Source organism: Denticeps clupeoides, chromosome 11 (genome assembly GCF_900700375.1).
Source record: "Denticeps clupeoides chromosome 11, fDenClu1.1, whole genome shotgun sequence".
Lineage (NCBI taxonomy): Eukaryota > Metazoa > Chordata > Actinopteri > Clupeiformes > Denticipitidae > Denticeps > Denticeps clupeoides.
Genome location: NC_041717.1, coordinates 13,491,796 through 13,513,136, shown reverse-complemented (window position 1 = coordinate 13,513,136; position 21,341 = coordinate 13,491,796). Strand labels below are relative to the sequence as shown.

General features: G+C 43.1%; 1 protein-coding gene and 1 non-coding gene across 2 annotated transcripts in view; one reads left to right on the top strand and one right to left on the bottom strand.

Annotated features, from left to right (window-relative positions):
- rtn4r (reticulon 4 receptor) overlaps window positions 1-8,610 on the top strand; it is a 46,168-nt gene extending 37,558 nt beyond the window's left edge. Inside the window, exon 2 of the mRNA XM_028996110.1 lies at window positions 7,038-8,610. Within this exon, the coding sequence (XP_028851943.1) occupies window positions 7,038-8,449 (1,412 nt within the window). The 3' untranslated portion in view covers window positions 8,450-8,610. The remainder of the gene's footprint in view (window positions 1-7,037) is intronic.
- A 2,106-nt stretch (window positions 8,611-10,716) lies between these two features.
- Window positions 10,717-10,881, bottom strand: LOC114800196 (U1 spliceosomal RNA). Its single transcript, XR_003751351.1, has one exon. It is a non-coding gene; the product is annotated as a U1 spliceosomal RNA (small nuclear RNA).
- Window positions 10,882-21,341: the final 10,460 nt, after the last annotated feature.

Here is a 21,341-nt window from a genome sequence, read left to right as displayed (position 1 = left end):
CGAACATAGTTGGCACCTATTAATGAATTAATAAAGCATAGTTATTGAATAATAAAGAGGATGTTTCTGTTGCATTGATCCCTGAGAGGGTTGACTTACAGTAAAAGTGAAATTTTATAATCTGAACAAGGACATGGTCTGGATTGTTAAAAGACGCATGCAGTGCCTCATATTTCATTTTTTTGAATCAGTCTAATGTATTCCCTCTTTTCTGATATGAGCAGCTGAGAGCCTTATAGATTAGACCGCAGCAGACCCTCTGACACACCAGGACACCACGTGTCACAGCATACCTACCGAGTCGCCCCTCATCGTGCTCAACTCGAAGTGATGGCGGGTGACACGCGCTCACTGCCCGTCTGCATAGTCAGCTCAGCCAGCCGCCGGAGTGCAAGGTTGCAGAACTGAAGGGGAGGCGGGAAGCTTATTCGACACAGCGGGGCTGTAAGGGACGTGTCAGTGATGATTTAGCTCTCAGTCGGTTCCCAGTTGTCCATTCCCCTCATGACTCCTAATAACCAACAACTGCCAGATAAGCCTGTATATGTGTAATAAGTATGCACACATGTTCAATGCTATTATTTCTGGTCGTTTAGCGGCAATAACCTAACAGTCCACAGGTTGAATTCAGAGGTGGATTAAATTTGTACCTTCTAGTGGGGGAGGGTTTCCACACGCTCCACCTCAGTGCCCTGATTGGGAGACAAAGGGAGATAAAAAAAACACTTCATTGACTTGTTCATTCAGCTTTATCTGTTTGGACAGATCTTCTCAGAGCTGATCTCAGCATCAGATCCAGTCTTGGTTTTGTCCCATGGGTAAAAAAAGTTTGGAGTAAAATTTCACCTTCACCTTGGGATTTCACCACAATTGGCCCACTAGGCCCATCAGCCAGGTAATTATCAGCCACACCCATGGTATGGTGACGTTGTAGAGCAGTTGTCATGATATCTGTGTAACTGATGAATGTAAGCCTGTAAACGTAAGGATTTTAATCACTGGCAATACACCAAATTGGCTTGAATAAGATTATTCAATGCTTATAATTAGTTAGTGCTTCAATTCTGTTTCCAGGGCTCTGGACTACCTTTTGGTAGTGTAGAAAAGTTAGGTGCACCAAAATTTCAACATCAAATTTAACAATGCTGTTTTACAGGTTATCTTTTTTAAATTGCTGTCCATATAGGCACAATTTTCTTGTAAATTATTACATAGCACTACACACTTTCAAAAGTACCGGATCATCTGCACCATGGCCAATCAAAGGTAGGCCCTGCCCTTCACAATCTCTGATTGGTTTAGAATAAGATCTGTTCTTAATATGCTTTTGTTGCGTGAACCACATGGATTTTTGGTCGCACCATTGAGGAAACTAGTTTGCACTCTAGAGCCCTGGCTATCATCTGTGGTAATCTGGTAAGGTACAAAGTGTATAATTAATTTTTTTTTGGAGAAATGTACCCCTTTTTGTTCTCTTTAAAACCTACTCTTTAAATATTAAACAAAAAAAACATTGATAAATGTTTTAATGGATGAATCATAAAACAAATCGAGATTTTCCAGTTCCAGTCGATAAATAGTTTTACTGCATGGATTAGTGGTCGTCTGTGCTGTATTAAGAGAATAGGTTGTAAATCACGAGTCTTTGGGATCCTCGGCGGTTCGCCTTTACGCGCTCCCCGAGATTCCCATAGAGCCAACCCATGTTAGTAAACCTGTCACATTGGGGAGAAATTACAGTTCCCGCCACCGTCCTTTTCAACACGAATAAGCTTATTTTCACCAGACCTTGCCCCAATCTGACAGTCTCTTATCATCACTCTCACCGTGAAGCTCTTCACTCGGGAGCTGATGGCGCCGCAGAACAAACCGGCACTAATGATGGAGCGGCTCCTAGATAATATAGAAGTGAATCATTAGGGCCTCATTTCCTTTTATTCCGGGGTAATGCATTTTTTCACCCCGGAGGCTGGCAACCTTGCAAACTTCAAATTGAATTGTATTGCTAATAAAAGCCTTAAAAAAAAGAAAAAGAGACAGAATCAAAAGGAAAGAACAAGCTAGCGATTCAGTCTCAGTCTTCGGTTTTCTTTGCTTGAGATAGCAATGGCGTCTTTTCACTGGAAAATTCATTTGTAGCCCCAAAAAGAGGACAGATTGTTAATGCATGCAGCACTGGGTTTCACATCTAACACAGACACACCTAAAAGGGTGGCGAAGATAAAATAAAAAAAAAAAGGAACAAGCGCGATCAGTCTCATGCTGTTTCAGAGGAGCTTTCTATTTTTCGGAGCAGAAGTAGGCCACTTTCCAGTGTCATTCCTCAGTGGACCCAGTGATATATTTGGATTTCCCATTCGTATTTACTCAGCAGATGTCCACTTCAACGCACGCTTTTCTTTCTCTTCTTCTGCTTCGCTGATCGGGGAGCCAGTGACCGGGCCACTCCGAAACAAACAATAACCCCTCAGCCAATGGCGGTGCGGTAACGAGGAAAACGGGGGAAGTTAGCACAGGGTATGAGACACAGACCAGGACGTGAAGAAGATCTCGAATGACTTTGAACTGTCTGTTGCTATGGCGACGCCACGGCTCAGCGCCACAGTCCGGTTTTTGCTATGTTGATGTTCCTGATGCCACAAAACAAACAGGCCTGGTTGGCAAATGCTGTCGGCGTTTGAAGATCCAAAAATCACCTCTTTTTCCTGATACTTTCTCTTTTCTGTTTGTTTTGCTCTGAAATTGGGCTTAATAACACTTCCCACGCCGCTGTGTGAATCATCTGCACGGGGCATGATGCCAGCAAGCGCCCTCGAATGCTCATTTGAAAGATTCACGAAATCTGGAGTACTGTGCAAGTGGCCAAGCCCCCCCCCCAAAAAAATCATCTTGTGAGCCAATTAACACTCTCCGCACTCTCCTTTAACCTGCCCATCTGGAGGGGAGGGGGGGGGCACGAGCCAGGCACGGTCTCGCTTTACCCCTCTGCTCGTTTACTAATTGTGTCCTCATTAGCTTTCCAGACACACTGCTTTTTCGGCATCAGTAGCCGTCTCACACCGCCATTGACAGAAAACCTAAATAAATAAATTGGAGTTCCCTCAATGGCCTATTTAATCAAAAAGATTTGGGCATCTGTTCCTCTGCCGGCTATTAAATAAAACCCAAAACAAGCAGCATCTCTCTCGATTTCCATATAACTGGTCGATATAGACCAGGCAAATGCATCACTTGGGTTTGGTGGTCCGCCCTAATGGGACTGAGGAGGGCAGCTCCTGTCACTATTATGGCAGCTCAAAGGGCCGCAGTACAGAATAAAAGACCCATTATGCAGTCATGCACTGGGTTGGGAGGGGGAAAAAAAGAGAAAATGGGAGACAAAGGGTCTTGCTAAAAGCATTTTGACTCATTTTCAGGTGAAAGAGCACAAACCGCCATTATTTTTTCAGTGTTCACATGCAATAAAATTTTACTACCCTGATATCTTCCAAGTTGTCAAGTTAAATCATATCTAAGCATATCAAAGTTGAATATTGAATATTTTCAGGAACTGGAACATGCTGTCGTTGAGTTTAACTAATGAAAATGGGAGCAAAAACAAAAGAGATGCATTTATTTTTTTGTTCAGTGTATAAAACAATAGAAAGTGTGAGTCCAACAATAAACCCTTGAGAGATGCTATTAAGAGCTTTGAAGTCCAGCAGATGCAAGGTTGTGCAACTTTTGACCAATTAGGGTTTTGGTCAGACTGATTGATCCGAATATTAATATTTAATGGTCCACTTCTTCAGTCAGCATGGGTTTCTTTGTGTCTTTAGAATCTTTTTTTTTTTTATTTTTTAGATCAATTTCCTTTTATGTATCAAATGAATGAACTGTCTGGCCTGGTTTGCTGGATAATTGTAATGCTTAATTTATTACATAAACATATAACACAATAATTATTTTCACTGGGGCTCACCTTCCGGAAGGTTTCATAATATTTAACATTGTCTCAGCTAGTCCTCTCTTCTGATATTATTCGGAATATCCATAATTTATCCATATCAAACATTTTGCCGCATAAATAGCAACATTTAAATACTTTTGCTGAATTTATAATGCACTACACAGTGGTGTTGTAAATGCAAAGCTACATATTTTTTATTCTAGTTCACATTTAGTAAGATCATTAATATTATAATAGATTCTTATTAACATCCTCGTCCCCTTTGGCTGCTCCCATTAGGGGTGGCCAAGGCGGATCAACTGATCTGGCTGTCATCGTAAGGGATTTGGCAAAAGTTTTATGCCGTTTACCCTTCCTGACGCAACCCTCCCCCTTTTCTCAGCCTTGGGACCGGCACCAAGAAATACACCGTCACCTGCATCCCAAGTGGCTGGGTTCGTTTTACCATAACGTGTAGTAGTTTTTTTTATAAGCTTGATGTATGATGTAAATTTGGATGGTGTGTTGGGTCAGGCAAGCCTGCTGCACGTCAGGCTTAGGACAACCACACTGCTCGTCTAGGTCCTGTGTGCAGATTTTGTTCACACTGAGTCAGATGTTGCTACATTCGCCGTGTCTGCCAGGGACATATGCAAATCAGGCCTTCGAGTTGTCACACACCGCTGCGTAGAGTAAACAGGGCCCTGCGCTTCGTTTCCTTTCATGCAATTATCTCGAGTGTCTGATTTATTTATTGGCTTGTTTATTTATTTTGCTCAAAACACTTCAATTAGGCATCGGAGGAGAGTCCCCGATTTTCCACCGTTCATTGGGTTCTCGTTGGCTTCGCTTTGTTTTTATCGGCCCGAGTGCATTTGGAGCATTTCAGTCAGTCATGACCCGGTCCGGAAGGGGTTTCACGTTAGTCATGTGTAATGTTCCCTAATCGTCTTATTGTATAAAGCTGCCCTGTTCCTTTCTGTTCGCGGTCGGGTCTTTGTTATGTTACATGTTCACTAGTTATCGGATGTCTCCCCTGTCTTCACCCATTAAACCCCGGTTTCGTGACGTCGTGCGATTGCGTCCTTCTTCCTCGTCCAGTTTCATCTCCGTTCACCTCCCTCGGCATGCCACCATGGTTGTGACACAGTTATTCCCTAGTTTTTATGAGACCTGTGATGAGACCACGACTCAGGACTGTACTTTCTGTACGCCTGCAGTGTGGACAGCACCTTCGTCACTGTACCAAATCAATAAAGATCATTTATGAATTTATAAGTGTGAGTAAGCGTGATGGAGAAAACGAGCTTGAACGAGAAAGAGAACCGCAGGGTCCATGTTCTCACGCATCCGAATGGTGTGGCAGAATAATTCCCGGACAATTGATTGGCTTAAGATGGCACTCGATAGATGGCAACAAGATCGAGGGGAGAGTAGCGAGCCTCAAGGTTGGGTGAAAAAGAAAAAAGATCCTGCCCACATTGTATTGGTGGGAATGGAAACTGCTAATGACAAAAAAGCGGGCTGTGAAGCATCCAACAATCCTTGTGTGTGTGGGTGTATATATATATATATATATGTGTGTGTGTGTGTGTGTGTGTGTGTGTGTGTGTGTGTGTGTGTGTGTAAGGCTGTTCGACTGAAAGCCACGGTCCAGAAATATCTTGACAGATTTGTGGTGGAAGAGTCTGTTGAGTGAACGGGGGGCATGAGAGGGGCACTGTCATACCAGCACCCAGCCTTCATTTAATAGCTTTTGAGGAGAAAGTGACAGTAAAGCAAGAGCGGGGAAGCCTAGCACTGCAGCAGAAGGCCTAGACTCTCCTCGTTATGAGGGGAACATCTCCAGAATCCCGGCTAATGGTTTAAATTGTACTTGTGTGTATAGTGTATGGGCTCTTGAAATTTGCGCATATTACTCTTTTTTTTTTTTTTTTTCAATTTAGGCTTGCAAAGCTTTTTATATCCCTTTTCAGAACTTTTTTTTTCATCCAAATGTAATATATGTGACGAGGACACCACTACAAAGCGATTCATTATCTTAATGTGCTCGTATTAGTTCATGTAAACCGTGAGAATTAGTTGAAATGAGCCATAGAAAGCTGTCCCCGATTCCTTTTTTCTTTTTCCCTTTCACATGATCTTCAAAGAGGGGCAAACTGTGTCTGTCTTCACCAGAGCTGGGGTGGGGCATCTTATCTCTGTGAAATACTCAAAAAAAAAAAAAAGAAAGAAGGCACTTCAGAACTTGTCCGCACAGGCCAGTCTCCCACGGGAGCTCAAGTCTTACATCTCTCCGTCCTCTCCTCCTCCCAAAAAAGCACGCCACATGGGCATGGAAGACCAACCGCACTTATTTCAGCACGACAGGCTAAAATGTCAAACCTCGACCGCAGTGGGAATGAGATTAGTTCCGTCCGCCCTATTAGCGGCAGCAGATTCTGAGACGCATTCCCATGTTTAATTAACGCCGCTCCTCGTTGTGGACCTTCCCGTACTTGCCCTGGCACGGGGACGCGAGCAGAAATCAGCTGTTGGCGCTCGGGTGTGCTGCAGACTGCTGGCGGCCATTTTGCACATTTTATGTTTTCAGGCCGTGTCGGGAAATGTGGGTTTTTAACCGAGGGTGGCGTGTTCCGTGCAAATGAGGGAAGAATTAAGATTATTTCATGTTCTGCTTGGTAAAAAATTACCCCATGTGACTTGAAATTCTGTTCCGCCACATTACATTAACCCCCCCCCCCCAAAAAAAAAGTGTTTTTGCATTCAAACCAGAGCCCAATTAAAGATCTACTGTAACCATATATTCTCCATAATCACCAAAAAGGCATCCAAGACCTTGGAGCTTAATTCCATTAAGCAAACCTAATTGTCGATTAGCAGATTCAAATTTCTGTTTCATCTGAGTGATGACTGTGTTATAATCCACCATCTCATGCTTTATGATTGCTCGACAGTAATTGAAGTGACTAATTTAGCTGTATCTACAAAGAGTGAGACGGCACGTCTATTATGGAGACCTAATTAGTCATTCAAATGGATGCGTTTCTTGGATAAATCTGTTTGTCCGTTCTTGACCAACTTCTCTCATGTTCTCCTCTCTCCCCAGGAGGTAGGATCCTCATTCTGGCCTTATGGCTGAATCTGCTGCCACTGCTGGAGGGCTGTCCTGCCAAGTGTGTGTGTTATAGCGAGCCACGGCCCACGGTGGCCTGCCAGCAGCAGGGCCTGTTTTCCATCCCCACCGAGATACCCGTTCGGAGCCAGCGGATATTCCTCCAGAGCAACAGACTGACCGTGGTGAGGTCGACCAGCTTCAGCTCGGTCCACAACCTCACCGTGCTGTGGCTCTACTCCAACAACATCAGCTACATCGAGGCCGGGGCCTTCTACGGCCTGGAGCGGCTAGAAGAGCTGGACATCAGCAACAACAGCAACCTGCGGACCATCAGCCCCACGGCCTTCAGGGGCCTGTCCAAGCTGCACACCCTTCACCTGCACAGATGTGGCTTGTCCGAGCTGCCCATGGGTGTCTTTCGGGGACTGCTCTCCCTGCAACAGCTGTACCTGCAGGACAACAACCTGCTGGCGCTGCACGCCGACACTTTCCTGGATCTGGCCAACCTCACCATCCTTTTCCTGCACAACAACAAGATCAAAGTCGTCACGGATCACATGCTCCGCGGACTCATCAGCCTGGACCGTCTGCTCCTTCACCAGAACCGCGTGACCTTTGTGCAGCAGCAAGCATTCAGCGACCTCGGCAAGCTGACCACCTTGTTTCTGTTCTTCAACAACTTGACCGTGTTGACCGGAGAGACCATGGACCCCCTCGTGTCCCTCCAGTATCTCCGGTTGAATGGGAACCAGTGGATTTGTGACTGTCGCGCCAGGACCTTGTGGGACTGGTTTAAACGCTTCAAAGGTTCCAGTTCTGAGTTGGAATGTCACGTGCCCACCACGCTGGCTGGCAAGGACCTGAAACGGCTCAAAAGCGACGACTTGGAGGGGTGCGTTGAGTCCACGTCCCAGGTTCAAACTAGCATCTTCAGCACCAAGACTCTCTCGGGTAAGATCCTCTCCACAGATGACTCTCTGGGTGAGGGCGTTCCCAGGTGCTGTCTGCCCGGCCATGACAAGTCGTCAATAATTTCCAGCAAGGCCCATCCTGACCCCTCGTCCTACAACAGCCGCCAAATCACCAACAACCCCCTGAAGGACAAGGAGAACATGTCCAGGAACAAATACCGAGAAGGTGAACGAATGAAAAACGACACCCGCAGTAAGCAAAGTTTGAACGATGGACCTTTGGGAACCTTATCCAACAACCTGGACCTTGACAATTTGCAGCCAGAGCTGATAGACAATCTAGAGCCTTCTACAGCTCCATCAAGGAAGAAAAAAAAGTGTTCGAAAAAGCCCAAATCAGACACACCGTGTCTTAAGGGTCGTGGATCTACAGTCAGAATGTTGAGCCTTTGCTTTTTCCCCGTGTTCTGGTTCATTGTGACCATGTCTTAATTAGAACGACTCCTCTCATGACAAGGGACCTGCGGAAACCTCCAGAAGCAGCCAGGGACTGTTTGAAGGGCTGTGAGGTTGAACTGAGTTAAAAAAAAAAAAAACACAAAAACGAAGAGAGAATAAAAAAATACAATATGTGAGGACAAACAAAAATGGATGCCTTTTACAGAACCAATCAGATCTAATGTATATAAAAGAATCGGTGCCCAAACGTTTGTTCAGTGTACTTTATCGTAATGTGTCTGGCAACACTTTGGAAGCGTTCCCCTCCCTCTTCCTCTCAAGAGGTGAACTGAAAAAGCGACAGAGACTGCTGTAGACAAAAAACACTGCGAAGACAGAGAGAAAGAGACAGAAATATATATATTTAAAAAATAAAATAAAACAAGTTATGCCAAATGCACTTGGAGAATGTTGCAGGTTTGTAACCTGGTGGAATTTCTGGTCCTTACAGTTTCATTCAGTGTGTTGCATTTGTTTTCGAAATGGTTCAGTTATTATTATAATTTTTTATTCCAGTGAAAGATTAAAAAAAAAAAATCTTCCCTGAATTTGAGTTCTGTTTTTATCACATACTGGTTTCAGGTGGCATTTGTTGAGGAATGCCATCCAACTGTTCACTCGGGATTGCGATGGATTTACAGATATGCATTTTATTTTACTGGTGTACAAGTATAAATATATTCCAAATAAAATATCATATTTTGTAGAGACATGTTCATGGGTTATGTTTGTCAGCATTTAAATATGAAAAGGGTTCAAATATATGCACTACCATGGCAACTCATAATAAGGACAATATAATAGTATTGTGATCAGATGGAAATGCAAATCGTTCTTTCACTACTTTATTGTTACTTTCTGAAGGATCATTAGAATCAATTTATAGGCTTCATCTTCTGCCTGGTAAAGCGCAAAAGTAAAATATGCAATTTCTGTTAATTACCGCCCTGTCAGAGCAGCCCCGTTTTCTAGAACTCAAAGAGGAGTCATGTACAAATTCTGATTGGGAGGAAAGATTGCATTACTCATTTCGAGTGTTCTAGCCTTAAATGACACTGAACAGAGAATTTAGCTTTCTGCACAGAAATATGCCTTTTCAAATGGAAAGTGTTACAATATTTCAGATATCAGCAGACTTTGTCAGTATTTAGGAAATTGTTTTTATTAAATGCCAGATGCAATTATAGATTTTATATTACAAATAAAGTACAGTACAGGCCAAAAGTTTGAACACACCTTCTCATTCAATGTATTTTCATGACCATTTACATTGGTAGATTCTCACTGAAGGCATCAAAACTATGAATTAACACATGTTCCTTCAAGAGGTTGTAACCTGAAATGAGTTTCCAACAGTCTTGATGTTCCCAGAGGTGTTTAGCACCTCTCCAGCTCACCCCAAACCATCTCGATTGTCCGGTATCCGGTGACTGTGAAGGCCAAGCCATCTGCTGCAGAACTCCATCACTCTCCTTCTTGGTCAAATAGCCCTTACACAGCCTGGAGGTGTGTTTGAAAAATAAATGATCGTCCAACTAAACGCAAACCAGATGGGATGGAATGTCGCTGCAGGATGCTGTGGTAGCCATGCTGGTTCAGTGTGCCTTCAATTTTGAATAAATCCCCAACAGTGTCACCAGCAAATCACCCCCACACCATCACACCTCCTCCTCCATGCTTCACATTGGGAACCAGGTATGTGGAATCCGTTCACCTTTTCTGCGTCTCACAAAGACACAGCAGTTGCAACCAAAGATCTCAAATTTGGACTCATCAGACCAAAGCACAGATTTCCACTGGTCTAATGTCCATTCCTTGTGTTTCTTGGCCCAGACAAATCTCTTCTGCTTGTTGCCTCTCCTTAGCAGTGGTTTACTGGCAGCTATTTTCACCATGAAGACCTGATTCACACAGTCTCCTCTTAACAGTTGTTCTAGAGATGGGTCTGCTGCTAGAACTCTGTGTGGCATTTATCTGGTCTCTGATCTGAGCTGCTGATAACTTGCAAATTTCTTCCCATGCAGTAAGAGAGTGAAAGTGAAGTGATTGTCATTGTGATGCAAAGCACAGCATACCGTGACACAATGAAATGTGTCCTCTGCATTTAACCGTCACCCTGTGTGAGCAGTGGGCAGCCATGACAGGCACCCGGGGAGCAGTGTGTGGCGACGGTGCTTTGCTCAGTGGCACCGCAGTGGCACCTTGGCGGATTGGAATTCAAACCAGGGCCGCTTCCTTAACCGCTAGGCCACAACTGCCCCTGAGGGCAAACACAGTCCCCCACTACCAAAAATTATGCAGTCGAGATTCCAACTTTCGGGGAATTCGCAGGGGTCAGCACAGCCGGAGTGCAATGGCTGAGCCTCGCCATGGGTGAACCGCCTTCTTGATCACAGTATCAAGTATCGCCCCTGCCAGGTAAGAAATTTGTTCATTGCGCGTTTTTGGTTTCTGCCTTCAGATCACATAGTGCCCCTGCTTTTAAGAGCATTGTTAGAGCATCAAAATAGAACCCTTAGACTTGACAGCAGTTTAGCTTGCAAACATTGCACCTGGAATGTCGATGTCTGGGTGTATTTACTCCTTCGAACACTTAACTCGTACTGCGCTCCACGGTAAATCAAATTAACAGCTGTTTGGAAAAAAAACAGGAATAGTACTGAAAAATATTTGTTGAAAAATTTACATTTCATAACGTAAGATAAACAAGGAAAATAAAACTACTGATATTTTATTTGGATTGGACGTTTTTGTGATTTGCCATTCTTTACTTATTGTTTTAGATGAGATTTTACTTCTGGAGATTAACATGCATACACACCACATATACAGATAATAAATGTATCATTTAAATATGTTCGGGGGCATACGACTTTTCCTATCTGTACGCTTTACACAAGAACCAATGTCAGAGCCAGATATTTTCAGTCAGTCTGTTTGTACCATCCTGTTGTCTTCCTGTCTGTCAGAAGAACTGGCTCCCTACACCCTACAAGCCCTTGCTTGGGTTTTTATTAATTTACTTTTATGTTTAGAACTCCATTCCATTCCATTCTCAATGTTGCAAAGGACATGTTCTATTTTTTATTCTCCCCCCCGTCTCTCGCAAGATGGGATAACTTGTCCTTTCTAAACAAATGCCTTGTAATCCGGTGCAGACGAGAGCAACACGGCGCCTCACGCCGCAGCCTATCCTGCTATATGCAGCGGGCGAGCTCCTCTCAGCTCTCCGGAGCAGATGGCTGGCCCGCTGCGATATGTTCATTGTTTGCGGATGATGACCCAGTGCTTCGGCAAATCTGGCCTGGTATCAAGTCCCAGCCCTCCGCATTTAGCTACTTCTGTTCTTCCCCTCCACAGGGCGCTGGCTGGTGAGGCTGTGCCGCTCCAGTCTTTGTACAGGCCGGCCTCATGCCTCTCTAATGGACTTGACTAAACCTCAGAGAAAAGAACCGGAATTCGGAGTCCGCAGTTTTCATGTTTACCGATGAGTAAAGGTCAGCGGCTCTGAAGTGGTCGGCGCTTCCTCTGACATTCAGAGAGCCTTTCTCCATGTGGCTTTGCCTAAAATGATGTGACAGGACACGAGGCGGTTTTCTCTCTGATGTCGCGTATCAATTTCATACACTGCGAGGTGACCTTTTTGATGGCCGACTCTATCGTACTTTTGATTGACCTGTTCAAGCTATTATACTCCTCAGCCAATAAATGTATACGGTAACAGCCATGAGCCTTATGAGGTTACATTTCCCCCCAAAATGTATCCCCATATTTTATTTTGGAATGCAGGTAAGCCACCAGCAGCACTGCAACTCTGAGAGGTCAGCGACATGCATACATATTCATTTGTTTTCATAGTATGCTATTTTTTACAACTATGTCTGAAAGCTACGCCTTGGTGGTGGGCGTGGTACCGAGATGTGTATAGCAGAGATCATCCACTGGCATCCACTGACATTCCCTGTGTAGAATGGCTATAAGGAGCGTATAGAACAGAGGAGAAAGGGAGGATATGGACACTGTGCTACATCCCTGTGCTGTCCTGACATAAGGTGGCTTAAATCATCCAGAATCAGAGAACATGGCTCATGGGAGCAGTCAGTCATCATCGTTTTAACCTGTCCTGATGTAAATGTACACATAATTAAAGTTAATTTTTAGGGTTTCAGAAATAATGACACACCAACAAAAATGGCTGGATGGGTAGTTTCCTTCAGAGACACTCGTAAGTCATCCATTCTTATTTAAATGTTCATTTCTGTAAATTCCTTCCATGTTAATTTATATTCCATTAAACACACCCATGCCTTACATGAAAATCTGGCCACAGATTAAAAATGATTTTTGTTGTGTTGTTGCTCATGAAGGACGACAGGAGTTATGAAAAGCATGTAGTGTGTAACAAGACCTAAAACTGTGAACTAGGTTAAACCCGCCCTACACATCATGCTGCAGGTAACTGGGATAAAAGCAAATGCTTTGCCATAATTGTAAAGTGATTATTGGATCCAGTGCCAAACAGTCCCCTGCAAGGAAAGACACGCTGAACGGGCTTTTGCATGAAATGCGTCAGGCAGCTGACAGGGCTCTGCAAAGGCAGGGATTGAATTTATTTACCATACCCTTCCTGCATACTGATTCAGAATTAGAGACAGGGCTCATTTGGGAGCACCGGCCGTGTGTTTTTCTGCCTGCGGCCTGTCAAGATGTATCAATAATTTGGGTTCCGTCTTTATTTTTTTATGAAATGCTAAAGTAACCAACCAGCTTCTTGATCTCATTTTCGTTTCATTATGGCTCCTTGCTGTATTATTATTTTTTATGTGTTTTATTTTTCAGTGACTTTTCTCATTGCTCTTACCACTTTGTTAAATATTGTTGTCATATCTCATAGTAAAAATGAGCCTGGTCAGATTATTTGAACGAAAAAAAAGTGTAGATCTTGTTTAAGAACAGATTCTACTCCAGTATGCTTTAAAATCCTGAAGCATCTAATTTTCGTGAATTAACAGTAGGGAATTTGGCCAAGGCAGCGTCACTGATCTGGAATTGAAATCAAAGTAGGGAGTAAACAGAACCTGTGTGTGGCAAAAAACGCAAAGCTAAAAAACACCACACAGTCCATTCACTTTTATAGACATAGACAGGACTGAAAATCCCCCCAAAAAACAAAACCCTACAAGAACTTCTTCTCAACCCAACTGATCACCTATGGGAAATGGTGACTCAATCTTATGGAAGGTTTACACTTCACCATTATTATGAATCGCTGACTTTTTATGACCTTCCAATGAACCCTTTGTGCAGTGTGAATGCAACATGGCTCCATCTGGGGTTGTGGCACCTTAATGGAGATCCTGCAGGGGCTTAGAGATGTCTGTCATAGATTTAAACATTAGATGTTGTGTTGAATAGGGCCATTTATGAAAGTGAAAGTGATTTAATTGGCACATGTGACACACCACAGCACAGCACCCAGTGAAATGTGTCCTCTGCTTTTAACCATCACCCTTGGTGAGCCATGACAGGTGGCCGGGGAGCAGTGTGTGGGGACGCTGTTTTGCTCAGTGGCACCTCAGTGGCACCTTGCCGGATCGGGATTTGAACCGGCAACCATCTGATTACTGACCCGCTTCCTTGCCTACATTCGCTGTGGAAGTGAAGGCCTCAACAGAGCTGTTATCTTGGGATGGGGTGGAGCGGCTGTATATGAATAAGTGTCTATCAGGGCCAAATGTCAGACATGTATTTATGACCAAGGGTTAGGGTTAGCCCCGTAGTGTTACCACTCATACATTTATATTAACACGTTTATCCAGCAAATCACGTGAATCACAACTCAACTGACCAGAACCGTTTTGTCAGTTTATATACCTTTGATGGTAATAAACGGTTAACCGTAAGTGCAATTACATCGTTTGGAGATTCTTCTCCCTTTTCCCATTTGTCCTTGACCCTGGACCAAGGATGTAACGCTTTTATCTGCTTATTTGTAAAAAATAACTATAGACAGGACAGGACTCTGGCATCTTTGCTTGTACAGTTATAGAAGTGTGACTGAACAAGTTTGGATTCTGACCTGCTGTATTGTTTGACCATCCAGTATAATGGCAATATGATGATGTACTAACCAGCAGAAACAATCAGTAATGTATCATGAAATTAAGCAACAGGGCGGTTTTACTCTTCTACGTGTCACTCCAGAGCTAAGATCCCAGGTTGCAGTAGAAGATGGCTGTACAGTGTTGTACATTGTGCCCTTTGCCATCACCTCCAGGGGGGGACTGTCCCTGTAACTACTGATTGTAAGTCACTCTGGATAAGGGCGTCTAATAAATGCTGTAAATGTAAATCAATATTCCATAGATAGGAATAATGTATGAAAACTAAGGAATATGTAGAGTGGTGTCTATGGGTCCAGGTGAGTAACAAGATGGAGAGGCCATGAGATGTGAGTGAGGACACTTTGCTAGCAAGCTTTTGGATGCCGCTCATTTGTGTCTCCTTCATGTTCCAAGAAACTGTAGCCACAGCCCCATTCAGATTCATCTCATTCTCCATGACAGATTTTTTCTTTCTATCACAGTGATTAAAAAATAACAAAGAGGAGAAAATTACCCTAATTATAGCCAACCCATCTGGGCAATCTGACTCTGCCTGGCACAGATTAACAATCTGGCATCAGCACGAAATGTGTCATTTAATTTAAGGCCATAAATATTTACAAACAGACATTATCTAGGTGTTCTGGTTAGACTAAGCTTTTCCTGCTCAAGAACTTCAGAAAGGGGCGTTGAGTACAATTTTTATAATGGATTATTTATATGGTTACAAATTGAGGTTCACTGTTTCTATCAGTAACTCATGCAGAGCTTTTTATTAAATAATACTCTAAACCCCTAGAAGATACCTAGGGCTCCTTGGGGACACTAACATATTATAGCAGCAAGCCATCATCTACTCTGGGTTTAAATAAGAGCTGAGGTGGTGCGGAGGTCATAGATGATTTACCCATGTTTCATTTATAAGCCATTTGTTTGATAATCATGACAATTTCTTTCGCATGTTTTTCTTTCTCTAACTCAAGCTACATAAAATGCATCCCTGTTAGACCCATTAACAGGGTTTCTGAGAAGTGAAACCTCTCCCTGCCACATTTCTCACTCTCCTTAATGGCACACTGTGGTCCCAACATACAGTCCGTTTCAGGAAACATCAGCCCCACTTTGCGAGTGGCATGTCACATTTGCCTTTCCGAGCAGAAAGCCGCAAACCATTATTTCCAGTGCTAGCTCATGACCACTTTTCCGCCCAGCTGTGCTTTTACCGTTGCAATCCAAGGGTGATGCTTGGATACACGGTGCATACAAGTTATCAAACAAATAGAAGCTGGGCAGTTATGATGGTGACCTAGCGGTTAAGGAAGCGGCCCCGTAATCAGAAGGTTGCCGGTTCGAATCCTGATCTGCCAAGGTGCCACTGAGGTGCCACTGAGCAAAGCACCGTCCCCACACACTGCTCCCCGGGCGCCTGTCATGGCTGCCCACTGCTCACTCAGGGTGATGGGTTAAATGCAGAGGACAAATTTCACTGTGTGCACTGTGTATCACATGTGACAATCACTTCACTTCACTTCATGATTTTATGAAGGTCATTATGCAGAAACGTTAACCCCCTGAAATCCTCAGAAGCACAAGGTTCATTTCAGTTGACAATAGTTTATTATCTAGTATATGCTAATTTTTTTTACATTACTCTAAACATCAGTGACCTTGACCTTTGGCCACCAATATCTAGCCATTCCATCTTCAAGTGAATGTTTGTGCTAAATGTAAAGAGACATTGTTAAAAGAGTCTTTTAACAATTCAATTTTGTATTTGTATAAACAAAAACCACCCACTGGGTTTTCAGCCACTACAGATGACTCAATGGAAGAAACCCTGGGAAGGAGTAATTCAGAGAGGGATCAGAGAGGGGCATCACTTCAGTGTTACTTATTTTGCCTGTTATTCCCTGTCATTGAAGTTGGCATTCCTTGGTTGCTGGTCACCACCTCACCTGTAATCTTTTCCTGTGTGTGTCACTATCCGGTCCGGAAGGGGTTACTTTCAAAGACCATTGGGTCTTTGTTACATGTTACCTGTTCACCTGTTACCGGATGTCTCCCGTCCTGTTCACCACAGGTTAAACCTCTGAATGGGCAGTGCTGACCTAGCGGTTAAGGAAGCGGCCACCCCGTAATCCTGATCCGCCATGGTGCCACTGAGCAAAACACCGTCCCCACACACTGCTCCCCGGGCGCCTGTCATGGCTGCCCACTGCTCATAGAGGGTGATGGGTTAAATGCAGAGGACACATTTCGCTGTGTATCACATGTGACAATCACTTTACTTTTGTTTCGTGATGTCGTGCGAATGTGTCCTCCTTCGTCAAGTCTTGTCATCATCTCAGTTCACTTGCCTCGCCATGCCAAACGGCCATGACTTTGTGTCCCATTATACATTTTCTTGCATACTGAATTGCAAAGTATGATGCATGTTCTCATTATAAAGGATGGTATATATATTTTGTTTTTTTGGCTGCTATCAGAATTTCCTGGGGTTTTCGCTGCTGCACTAGCAACAGATCCATATCATTGGGGATATATTGACAGAGTGGTGTGCCCGAATTAAGTCCTCACCAGAGAACTTATTCAATTCCTGGCTCAGGCTTCATCTTGTGACAGACAACTACTGCTGCTGCTGCACACAGCTTTTGTAGGAAATTGTAAGCCATCAAAGTGTTGGCAAGAAAAAAAGGTCAAATGACGTACTGCACTAGGTGACATGGCATTCCAAAAAAAGAGTGATGCATGAATTTTCTGTGCAAGACTAATTTCAAAAGTCAGAAGGTTTGAAATTGAGTCAGTAGGTTCAGTTTGACTGAAATTGAACTCATTCCTCATAGTTGCAATTTGTATGCAACATGCATGGGTGTCTGCACTAACCAAAACACCACTTTGGATACCCAATGAATTTGCTCTCATTGCAGCTTATAACTTGCTCATTACACGATGCTACACTACTTCATAAATGCTCACAGTAATCTTTTACAGTGCAGAGAACATGTGAGTTTGCTTCCAAAATCGACAGTTTAGCCGAGCTTCTGACCAAAAGCTGATCTTTTGATGGCTGTAATCCAACACCACAGTACATAATCGTGCTTAAAAATGGTGGCACTGCAAAAATGCATGTGACTGTATTCACCAAGCTGCTTAGTACTTTGTCAGAGAACACCACTTTTATGAAGCAGCCACTAAAGCAGGATTACCAAAGAAAGACTCAGCAAAGTCGCCCTCTTCCTTATGTAACTGCACCAGGACATTTTTGTGGTTTTTAATGGAGTTCAATTCGATAGCTCAAACAGTTCTGCAATTTCATATCAAGCCCCAAAACAGGTACTCTCTCATTCTGCCTTTTTTTTATTTATTTTATTTTACTGTCTTTTGTGCATATTCCTTTTACAGGGCCTACCCAGAATTTTTTCTAGCTACCCTGCCTGTCTCAACAAAAATATGATATTCCAGGATTTTCCAAAATTTTACATTCTAAATATAATGGACAGTATATTAAGTGAATAATTTAATGCAGTGCTTCATGCACAATCACAAATGTATCAGCATATCAGCAGCCATGTATACACAGAACTGAAATCATGTGAAAAGCGCTATGGAAGTTAGTTTCGTGTTTTCTGTACGCTTGGGTGCGTGGAAGGCATTTGCGTGGTGCTGTCCAAAGACACGGCCAGTTGCACCCAGTGGTGTAAGGCAGAAAATTTGCTTTGTACCTGTGACCTTGCATGCCTTCCAGTTCACGACATGAACAAATTCTGCAGTCAGAAACAATTGTTTCAATTGCACATCAAAACAGGGAGAGGGCTCCGTGTGTCTCATGAAGTGGTGTCCTCGGGAGCAATTCCTACCAAATACGATTGTCAAAACTGCTTCCACTCTAGTATGAGGGTGGTTACACCACGTTAAATGCAAAATCTAAATGTTCTGAGTTTCTGAAAGCCATGTAATTTTGTCCCCTTTACCAATGTTTTTTGTCATTATGTGGAGAGATTGCTTTGAAAATCAAAAAATAAAGTTTAATGAATTCAAATGCAGTATTGATTGTAATGCATTTTATTTTTTGTTGTCCTCAGTTTACGTGAGTTCATTCGTGTAGTCAGTTGTGCTTTTGTAGAGCAAGCAGCAGATGGTGGAACTTCTGGTATTCACAGCATCATCGACCGCCCTAACAACATTAAAAGGTATGCTTGTAACAGAGCAGCCTCTCTGAGAGTTAAAAGTTCAGGTCGCTACAAGCCCCATTTACTACCAATGTCTCCCTAAGCGAGACTATTAACCAGCTGCCCCAGGGGACTCAGCTAAATGCCACATGATACATTTCAATAATTTACGCAAGGTCTAAAAATCCCAAATACTAGCATTTGATCACAAAAATTATAGCACTGCTGGAGAATCAGTCCCAAGGTCTCCTTGTACAGTTGAACAAAAGCTGCAGTCCAAGGCACTTGTAATTGAAGAGCAAGGAAAAATCTGTTTAGTTTCATCAGTAAAAAGGTGGTTTTGACCAGACCTGCAAAATAACAAGCCCTGCGAAAAGAAGCAGCTATTGTGCAGTTTAGGCCACGCAGAGAGAAAGACTTTCCCCTAGTCCAGGGAAATCGATTAAGGTAATTATATTTTTTAAGGTTTCATTTAATTAGGTTTAATTTTGTATGACAGATTTCTGCATTACAAGAAAAGGATCAGTTTCAGGTTGCCACTTTGTAGCAAATTAGATTCGTCAGATATCGCATTTTCTTGCAGGAGGTAGAAGAAAGAGGAAGTAAAGACCAGACACATGAAGCAGACTTATACACGTGCTAACACTGGTAAACACAATTATCAACGACAAGATAGGAGGTGAATACAATCAGGGTCAAAACGGGGTGTGGTCAGGTATGTTGTCCTTTTCTCTGAAACATGACAAACAAGTGACCTTGGCAGTTGACCTCAGTTCATCTTTGAGTCCATTAATTATAATCTAGGCTTAGTTTTTCATGAATGTCTTCTCCCTCTCCAGATAATTTATATTTTACATCCATAGCATTTACCTGACACCCTTATCCAGAGCAACCTACAATCAGCCTACAACCTACAGGTACAGTCCCCCTGGAGACACTCAAGTGTCTTGCTCAGGGACACAATGGTAGTAAGGTGGTAGTAACCTGTGAATTTGTGATCTTCTGGTTCATGGGTTAACAAGAACCACTAGGCTACTACCAACATAGATTATTTTTGTATTCTCTCTCGTCAGATAAAATATGGGTTGGGTTGGAAATATGAGTTCAGGGAAAGGAGGGAATTTTTACCACTTCATAATCCAAAGGGCTCATGGCTTCCTACGGAGAGGTGCATTATTATTTTGTGAAAGGTGCTAAGATGGCATTTTCCAGGACCCCAGGTCTCAGGGAGCACACTGCCATGCCCATCAAATCGGCTAGGGTGACACCCATTGAACAGATGGCTTATCAATGTCACCCTGGTGTTTTTTTTTCTTTCAGCTGGGACAGGGGGAAATGGAAAGTCTTAAGAATACATATATTGGCAGAAAATAAATCCATTAACCTTGGCTTATCATTTCCTGTCTAGAAGAGTGCACTGTTAAAGATAGACATTATTCTCTATGAGAATGTTGATGATGGCCTGAAACATTATCATTCACTTCATATAAGAGACTTCAATATGAATACATGAATAATTGTGCAATAGAAGGACTGGTCAACAACAGCAGACCTGTGACGGCCAACCTGTGGACTCTAAAGCTAAGTTGTGGCTCTTTCAGCCATCTCTGGCCTGCATCAAAGGCTGAATCAAAAAAGCTATAATACAGAGTGCATCCATCCAGACACCATTAACCAGCAAAAACGCTGAGAAACAGAGATGATGTTAACCCAGATGATTTTGAGATCATAATTTGTGAACATTAAGGGCATCATGGGTGCCCATGTTTTTTCATCTTCCCCATCAAAAACTATTTATTAATTGCGAATTTATTCTTTGAATGTTGCAGAAATAATAAAAGGTTATACAAGGAATCTCATTGTGTCCTTATTGGCCTACCCCACCCAAAACAGTCTTCTTTTGACCAGAGGGTCAGGAAAATACCAGAGGTGTTTGGATAACATCATCCTCTGGGTGTGGATGACCACTTCTGTGTAGAAGGAACCTAGAGCAGTAAAATGTTGTTGTGGCTCCCGTTCACACATCACACCATCAGGGGGCAAACAGCTGAAGCATGAACGGGGCAGTGGTGGCCAAGCGGTTAAGGAAGCGGCCCCGAAATCAGAAGTTTGCTGGTTCGAATCCCGAACCGCCAAGGTGCCACTGAGCAAAGTACCGTCCCCACACACTGCTCCCTGGACGCCACACATTCACTATGTGTAAAAAATGTGTAACACTGAAGAAAACAGTAACCTATAGTACTAAATCCTAATAATAAACCTGCATCAAACATATTGCTATAAAAGAGAACATGGAGCATAACTAGAAAAAATTCAAACCTGCAAAATAGGGCACGTTGGTTTCTCAGGAAATCTCCAATCCCACTGGAATCCCTCAGGAAATCAGTTCTTTTTAGAAGTTAAGCACAGTGGCACCTGGCACATTCTGCAGTGTATGGGTGTTTACACCCTATGGATGCAGCAATATTGTCTGTCTCAACTTCCACAAGAGATCCTCTTCATCAGACAAAGATTCAACAGGACCGAACTATTCAGCACATCCTCAGTTGTAAAAACAAAATTTTTTTGTGCCGCACGATCATAGTTCTCTCAGAATCTACAGAAACAGTGGTG